Below are 8,580 nucleotides of genomic sequence, written 5' to 3'. Positions count from 1 at the left end.
TAGGACATTTGCCCCCAAGTTGAACCCAGACATTTCCATGCACAGAAGGGACTGGAAACTTACTGTTCAAAAGTTGAAGTTATTTTTAAAAATTATTTTCACTACTAACTGGGAACAAAGATTCATAGTAAGTTACGGCAACATTGGTCTGTGCCATACGCCTGTCAGCCTGTGGACATGCTGTTTCCCATGTTCAGCCCGGCTTCATCACACGTCTGTGATCAGTAACTGCTGAAGTCAGATTGCTGATGGCATCAGCTACTCTCCCTTTGGAGGACATTTCTCTTCTCTTCTCCGTTCTTCTGTTTTTAGCTTAAACTACTCAAATGTTTGAAACTTCTGTTTGGATGAGATCACTGTCCACAACTGACCAACATGGTACATGCTGAGCAGTGGTACCTCTGAATGTTCACTTTATTAGTCATGGATATTTTAAATGCTACTATTTGATGAATGTAAGTTTCCACATTGTTGCTATTTCTGAATTTAAACTTCATTGAGAACACTGACATTTATCTATATAGTCAACTGCCAGGGCCTTAGAGACTAATAACATGTCCATTTCTGTTCAGGTACAGCTTTTTATAGCAAGGGCTGCATCTAGCTTCTTCACTAGAGAAAAGTGTGTGTTAAATTCTTTACTAATGTGTAATTGGTTTACACTGTTTTGTATAGTGAAAGTGTATTTTCAGTGCTACTGCTAGCTAATTTGATCTTTAGGAATAAAATTAGATTTTCAAAAATGCTTTTCTTTACATTGTCCTAGTTAGTGTCTAATTCACTTGGGTATAGTGTGAATGGGTGTCCACACCAAGGTATGTGCCCTTGACCGAATCAAAATGGGACCTTTTGGTCTGTAGGCCAACGTTCTATCCACTGAGCCAAACTGGCTAGAGCTGTAGCTCCCTTCTTCATAAGAGCCCAGGGTTGGTATCGGCTGCGGTTCACACTAACCAGCATGAGCAGGTCATTGCCTCCCTACAGAAGGCACCTGCTGAAGCTTTAGGAGCACTTATCTTGCCTTACTTATTGTAAGACAGTGAGCTCCAGAAATTCAGCCCTCCCCACGAATTGGGAAGTCTTCAAATCCAGACCAGCCCTCAATAGCAAGCACATTTAGAAGCTGAGCAGTATGTGCTGGTTTGTCTAAGGTTAAATTAGAAAAGTGAGATTTATTTGCACATAGTCTCAGCTTAAAACAACTTACTTAATGATTTCCTCTTGGGTTTATATAAGTTTCAAGTGCTTGTTTTAGCAAAAGGATAAAAACTTAATGGAGGATCTTTTTAAGTAGTGTTTCAAAGTCACCTTGGTTTAGTGAGAAGCCAACAAATTTTTAGCCTAACAGGCTTGACACTTAGAATAACTGAATTACAAGGTACCAACTTATTTGGCAAAAAGCAAACATTTCTCTCTGAAGTCTGCATTTTATAGCTGGCATACCATGCCTCTTGAAGTTAATTTTTTTGAATACATAATATATCATATGGATAAAATTCTTGAAGTCCAAAACAGAATACAATGACATTTCCTTGTCCCTGTCCTCACAATATAAAAGGATGGCACTTGATGCTTTAGAGGAGTCACGGTGTCTTCCTTTGTAAACAAGGTTTCCTAGAGGAAGGAGGGATGGAGCCTCTCCTTCCTGAGTTCTTAGCTGTGATCTCACACAGGAAGCACCACCTCTGGTTTATGTTACTTTCATTACATCATCAGATAATGTATGGGCTCAGAGCAGCTGTTTGCAAGCATTTAGCTCAGCTTGGCCTTATCTAAAGCTCATTTTTTAAATGACAGGTCTGTACTGAGACTGGGTGCTGGGGTAAAACCTCAGCTAGATTTTTCAATATACTGGGGAGGGCAATCACCTGTTAAAACCACTATGGCGACCTATCTCAAGCCTGGTGAGACGCTGTCTTGGCTTTATGTCCCTATGGTAGCTACGGATTCCCAGCTCTGGAACCTCCTCTCAGCAAGCCTGGATGCTCCCAGAAACGTTATAGGACAGTCAGGGGCCTCTAACACAGGTCTGTTTACCTGAAAACCATGATGTTCCTTAAAACAATTCCCCAGGAAGAGGATGCCTCTATTGGACATCAGGGGAACTGACCCAGGGGTTCAGAGAACTCAGGCTGTCAAGAAAACCAAAACTTGACCTCCAGTGGGGGTGCTCCATGAGGAACCGTCAGGCTTGCAAGGGTAAGCCATGTTTTATAAATAAACCATAGAGTAACTGTTAAACTAATCTTCTGTTAAATGCATCTCCCAAATTAAATTCTGGGGTGCAACGGCTTCAGATGTCTCCAATCTAAGTCAGAAAGAATCTATGGATTTAAATTAACAGAAGGCACAACCTAGATGGGATCTACAATCATTTTGCCATGACAAACAGAAAGATAAAGGGAGGGGCCAGCAATATGAAAACTACCGTTAGCAGAAAAGGCTTGTCCCACGAGACCCAAGTTTTATGTTGCTACTGATTATGGAGGCAGGAAGTGGGGTTATCTTCTCCATTTTCAGATTCACTAGAGCATTTCTTTCTGTATTTGAGTACAAGGTTGCAAGGCTCTGCCGTTAGATCTAAAATTACTTCTCACTAGTTTCTGCATCCGCCACCTGGGGAAGTTACCTCATAACCAAGCCTCTCCAGCTACCCTGGCCCAAGGCTACTAAAGCACAGGATGTAGCCTTGAGTTGCCTCTAATGGGAGGTTGAGAAAATGGACTCTATACACCCCCACCTTTGGCAGTAAAAATACCAAGTGGACATTGTGTAGCATAGTTCTTTCCCACTACCTTTATTAGCCATAAACAGTAAGATCTCTCTCTAAAGATGAGGAAAGCCGGCTGGTGTGCCTCAGTGCTTGAGCGCTGACCTATGTACGAAATAGGAGGTCTCGCCCACGGCACATATGCCTGGGTTTCGGGCTCGATCCCCAGTAGGGGGGTGTGCATGAGGCAATGATTCTCTATCATCATTAATGTCTCTGTCTCTCTTTCTCTCTTTCCTTCTCCTAAGGGACTACAGCAATTCTCAGATGAATAAGAAATTACAGCTTGTTTGGCTTCAAAACAATATATACTAGTGTTGAGATTAGTGCCCCTAGACTTTCTAATCAAATGTCTAGTCCACTCCTAGAACAGAAACCCTCAAAGTCCAAGAATGGGGTTTTTTTTGTACAATTGTTTATACAAATCCAACAAAGGTAAAACTGAGTCGGGAAGGTCTAGGAAAACACCGCCAAACAACAATGGCACTTATGAATGCATATCTTTACAACTGGGACATAGCCATGTGATAAACCGGAAACGAGAACTCTGCTCACACCTCAAAGGAGAGAGAAAAGGAAAAGAAAGGCTACGTTGGGTCATTTACTCTACTTGGCTCACCATATAAATTAGATCTATGTAGAGTCCAAGAGCTCATGCTGGAGCAAACCCTCCTGAGTGCAAAGGTTGAAGTTCAATTTTAAAATTTTTGAGAAAAGGGTGAATTCTATACAGGGGAACCTTGGCGAAGTGTCTTATTTCCACTATACTTTACATATATGCACAACATGCTTATGTAATTTCTTAACGTCCAAAGCAGGCTCTCCGCTCCCAGGTAAACATGCTTTTAACCGGAAGGTCTCAGCCTGCTCTGCCAGGTCTGGGCACATGTATAGATGGAGTATTTGTGCTGATGAAGTCCAGGGTAAGTTCTCTCCGACCTCAAGGAAACCAGGAAAGTTGGCAATCATAAAACAATAAAAACACTGATATGCATTCAAACCTTGCATAAATAACTTTTAAACAATTTGTACAAAAATAATTCCTCATAATGTAAGATGTAACAAAAACCAAACAAAATATGTCAAGACGGCAGATGTGTTGTGTGGTCCACTTAATGTTGACACCAAAACCCCGGAGTTGCAAGGAATGAGGTGTCCAGAACAAAACACCACCACAAAACCCCCCCCCCAAAAAAAAAAAAAAAAAAACCCACAAAAATAACCAGATAAACTCCTAAGCTCATGCTTCAGCAAGAGAATTTCTCCAAAGTTCATCCTCCTCTCCAACAGGAATGTCTTCTTGGTAAAGGACGCCTTAGAAATGGTCCAGAAAGCATTGCAGTTACTATTAATAATAACCCAAATGTCCAGCTCACTCATCCCCAAAATGGGTGGTGGAACCGCATTGCCTTGGCAAGACTTGCAAAATGGGATCGCTCCGTAGTCTGTTGTTCCAAGTTCCAAATTGAAAAGAAAAGCCCTAGTTTCTGTAAAGTCTTTTCCCCTCCCCATGGCGCTGCCCCTTTCCCCCACCCACCCTGTATTTACACACTAGTCCTGGACTAACTCAGTTTTTGCAGGAGTTTTTCTTCCACTTGCCCAAACTGGACACTCACAGACATTTCAGCTATGAACTGCTCACAGCCTTCCTTGGTGACTTGCTTGCAGTACCTCAGGTCAATATGACAGATATTTCCACAGCGTTTGAAGAAGGACAGGCATTGGTCAGTGACCTTATTGCAGTCTGCAGGGAAGAGGACACAATGTGAGGTGGAGGGAACGTGGAGCCTGAACACAGGCCCCCAAATCCCAGGCGCTCAGCAACGGAGAAACTGGACTGAGCTCTTGAGCATATTCCAGCCCCTGCAGTAAAGCACATGAGGCCGGCACTGCCTCTATCCTATCAAAGTCCCTGTAGGTAATGCACAGGAGGCCAGCAGTACCCGTCTTACCACCGTCCCTGCAGGTTAGGAGGTGGCGTAAGGAAGTAAAGTGACAGCACCACATGAGTCACCAAAGAACTGACCTCCTTTCAAACCATCAGAGTTGCCCCTTTCAAGCAATCCCCTCAGGTCAACACAACATCTCGCACAGCCGTGCCCAGATGCTTGGATGCGCATTTCAGATAGTGTAAGTATAACCCGATCTCATAAAGGCCATAGGAATTCATGAACTTGGAACCAGCACAATGGAATGCTGTCTGCATCACAGGCGGTGCCACTAATAAATGAAGGCCGGGCAGTTAGATGGGAAAAGTGACGGGGTGGGAGGGTTTTAACACCTCACCTGTTCCAAGGGTACCCCTTAACCTTTCGATCAATCTCTCAAATTCCTCCCCACCAAGTGGCTGACCCTCTTTATAAGCTTGCTGCAAAAACAAGTGATGGAGGATGTGGAATTCTTTCAGAAAAATCATGCCACTGTCCCTCATGTCCCAGCTCCTTAAAAACAAACTCCCTCCCCATCAGCAAGCGCGACAAGATGCCGAACCATAGGGCACTGGAGGTTTCTTCTCTCCAACCACAGGCCCTGTGGCAGCAGGGTCAGGAAGGGTGCATGAAATTGAAGACAACAAGGGCAGAAAGCAAGCTGCTTCCTCCCAGTGAAAGCCTACTGGGCCTGGCCTGGCCTCATTGCCCACTGCTCCCCACCCATCCCACAGCACTCATCCCGCCAGGTGCCAGCCTGTGCCCACTGAGGGAAGCTTCCGTGGGCGCTTGTTTTGGGCCAGGAACCACAGTTCTATGTACTCACAGCTACCAGCATTTCTGGTAGCAATTATTACAACTCTGGTAATAACTTCTGCAGCATGTTTCCCCTCTACCCTGGGCTGTGTATCTGTCTTGATCACTGCTATGTCCTAACACCGAACACTGGGATCCTATAATAATAGCAGGTGCACAAATGTGAAATTCCCAGCTTGTCCCACGGGATTCTGGTCAGTCCCTGATGGGTGTCCCCAACTGACCTGATAAGTTGATTTCTGTTAAGGAGTCCCGGGTGGTGGTGCCCACTGCAGTGAGCAGGTTGATGGACTGGTCAGTAACATGGTTACAGTAACTAAGGTGGAGCTTGGAGAGCAGGGGCATGTGGCGGATGATGAGCCGCAGGGAGGCGTCGGTGATGTCCAGGCCTGCTAGACGCAGCTCCACGATGTTTCGGAGCTTGCTCCGATTGTCCATCTGACCTGAGGGGCAGGGAGGAGAGAGGCATCGATCAACCTGACAGGACACAAAAAGGCCTACCAGCCAGACATCACACTTGGTTTCAGTTCGTCATTGAGTGTTTCCCCCCAAAAGTCAGAATCAGTTCCAATATTGAAGAATCAGAAGATCGGCTGGCCAGTGTGTTTCAGTGGTTAAGTGTCGACCTATGCAGGAGGCAGCCAAACAATGACTCTCTTTCATCATTGATGTTTATATCACTATCTCCCTCTCCCTTCCTCTCTTAAATCAATATTAAAAATATACATCAAATTTCACACACAGATTCTTGAAAGTTCAGAAGACCTAGAAACACAGAGCCCACGCTCCACCCAGCAGTACTGGGCCAAACGGTTTCCTCATTTAAGCTGCTGACGGGGAGCGATGACCCCAGAAACCCGACCTTGGAGAGCTCCACGGGAGCCCCTGTCCAACCACCCTGACCTGATGCTCCAGGGGGCCTGACGCTGAAGCCGGATAAACTAACAGAAGCAGTGGGATTTATGACAGCCCCTGGGTGCTGGAAGCAAACTAAGCACAAAGCAGCCAAACTCCTCCCGGCATCCCCTGGGGACAGGCAGAGGCCAGAGCAGGCTGGAGGACACGCTCACCAGATGGCACCCGTTCTCCATTAAGCATGTAATCGGGGCTTTGCACACCCTCTACACACCGTTGTGGTGAAAATCAGACCCAACAGCGCAGCTTGGTCACACCACCTCCCCACGGCCTTGCCCCCAAGCCTGGCTCCTCACCTGGCCTGTTATCTGTGGGCGGAGACAGGAGATCCCGCATCTGGGCATCCTTTAGCCCTTCTACCCACTGGACATCCAGGGTCCGGAGCAACGGACAACTGGAGGTACAGAGGGCCGAGACCGCGATCCATGAGCAGCCTGACAGCACCAAGTCTCGGAGCCCTGGGGGAACAGAGAAGGGGTCGCAGGTCAGGTGATGCACCAGCCCCCGCACCTGCACATTTGGGGACCCTGGCCCTGCACTCACCTGGCAAACGGTTGATGAGCCAGCTCAGCTGTTTCTTGGAGATATTGGTCCAGCTGAGGTCCAGGGAGACGGGCTGTCGCCGGATGATGCCGCTCAGCATCAGGGGCGTGATGGACCTGCAGTGGTTCAGGTCGATGCGGGTCCATAACCGCTTATCACAGCACCTGGAGGCCAGACCCAGGAGAGGGGGTGCTGTCAGAATTGGGGTCTCACTTGTGGCAACTCCTCACCTTCCAAGCTCAGGGACAGGCTCCTAACTCCACCCTCTGGACCCTTCCGTTTAGGTCCCGTCTGCCTGCACCTGGGCACCTCGGCTGTGCCTGCCTCAGGCCCTCCCTGGAAGGTGCTGGCACCTGTTCTCCATTAAGCACTTAATGGGGGCTTAGCCCACCCTCTACACCAGTGGTTCTCAACCTTGGCTGCACATTAGAATCACCTGGGAATCACAACATTCGTAACAAAGAAACAGAATTTCCAGAGGATGAGACTCAGAAATCAGGATTTTAAAAAGATTCCCAGGTGAGTCTAATGTGCAGCCAAGGTTGAGAACCACTGCTCTACACACCGTTTCTCAAAGCAAGCCTGAGCAGAGTTGTGTACCCTTTCACGATGAACGTAAATAACGTGGCCAGAAAGCTAGGAAATATCGAAGCTGGGATTAAGGTCAGTCACTGGCACCGTTGCCGTTAATAAGCTGGGCTAACACTTCAGGCCAGGGCTCCACCTGGTCTTCAGTTCATCTTCCAAGGAGCTACGTCAGGAAGTCAAATAGGCTTCACCTCTTTTGACAAGTCCAGGCTGACCGGACTGCGGTAGCTGCTGGAACTCTTGGAGGAAGATAATTAAGCTGGACTGGGCTTAGAAGCAGGGCATGACCACGGGCTCAAGGTGGGACCCTACTTCCCACCCACACTCCATCCCTGGTCTAGCCAACCCTTAGCCCAGATCCGGGCACGCGACCAGCCCGCTGCCTCCTCACCAGCGGTTCCAGGTCCTGCAGACCCGCATGCAGACACACAGGTCTTGGTGGCTGAGGTAGCTGAAGACGGCCATCCACACCTCCCTGTGCATGACGTGGGCCGCCCCATCGTCCAGGGGCAGCGAGTCGGGTGGGGGGCTGATGGGCGGCGGCCGGATCACATGTCGCTCCATCTGCATGCACTTGGGCGGGGACACGGAAGGAGGGGGCCGGGAGATGACGCGGGGTGGGCTGCGCAGGCCGGGCCCCAGCTGGTGTCGCAGTTCCCGGGGGGTGCCGTTGAGCCCTTTGCTGAAGCGATGGGGGCGCTCGCAGAGGCCCACGGGCCGCTTGGGCTCCTCGTTCTCACTCTCGGGCTCCGACTTAATGGGCTGGTGGTTCTCATTGGCCAGGCTGCTCTCCGTCTTCTGGATCTCCTGATTGAGCTCCTTGCTCAGCTCCTTGCTCAGCTCCTTGCTGGGGAGCCGCCGTTTCCGGCGCATTTTCACCTTCTTCTTCTCATCGTGACCCTCCGCGCTCTCGGTGCTGGGCCCGGCCGTGGGGGAGCTGGAGCGGGAGTGGTCGCTCTCCCTGGTCTTGGGGGGCGCCTCCGGCAGGTCGTCCTCCGGTTCCTGCTTGAAGCGCCGGAG

The 8,580-nt window shown here is 48.6% G+C and overlaps 2 protein-coding genes across 2 annotated transcripts in view; one reads left to right on the top strand and one right to left on the bottom strand.

Moving 5' to 3' along the window:
- Positions 1-588, top strand: part of RNF34 (ring finger protein 34, E3 ubiquitin protein ligase) — a 35,911-nt gene extending 35,323 nt beyond the window's left edge. The window contains exon 7 of the mRNA XM_006768989.2: positions 573-588. Coding sequence (XP_006769052.1) covers positions 573-588 — 16 coding nt within the window. The remainder of the gene's footprint in view (positions 1-572) is intronic.
- Positions 589-3,163: 2,575 nt separating this feature from the next.
- The window catches only part of KDM2B (lysine (K)-specific demethylase 2B), a 91,856-nt gene continuing 86,439 nt past the window's right edge, over positions 3,164-8,580 (bottom strand). Inside the window, exons 20-24 of the mRNA XM_015567266.1 lie at positions 7,952-8,580; positions 6,973-7,136; positions 6,726-6,887; positions 5,739-5,957; positions 3,164-4,514 (exon numbers count right to left, since the gene is read on the bottom strand). Coding sequence (XP_015422752.1) covers positions 4,333-4,514; positions 5,739-5,957; positions 6,726-6,887; positions 6,973-7,136; positions 7,952-8,580 — 1,356 coding nt within the window. The 3' untranslated portion in view covers positions 3,164-4,332. The remainder of the gene's footprint in view (positions 4,515-5,738; positions 5,958-6,725; positions 6,888-6,972; positions 7,137-7,951) is intronic.

This window comes from Myotis davidii, unplaced genomic scaffold (genome assembly GCF_000327345.1).
Source record: "Myotis davidii unplaced genomic scaffold, ASM32734v1 scaffold223, whole genome shotgun sequence".
Lineage (NCBI taxonomy): Eukaryota > Metazoa > Chordata > Mammalia > Chiroptera > Vespertilionidae > Myotis > Myotis davidii.
This window is presented reverse-complemented; position numbering and strand designations above follow the sequence as displayed.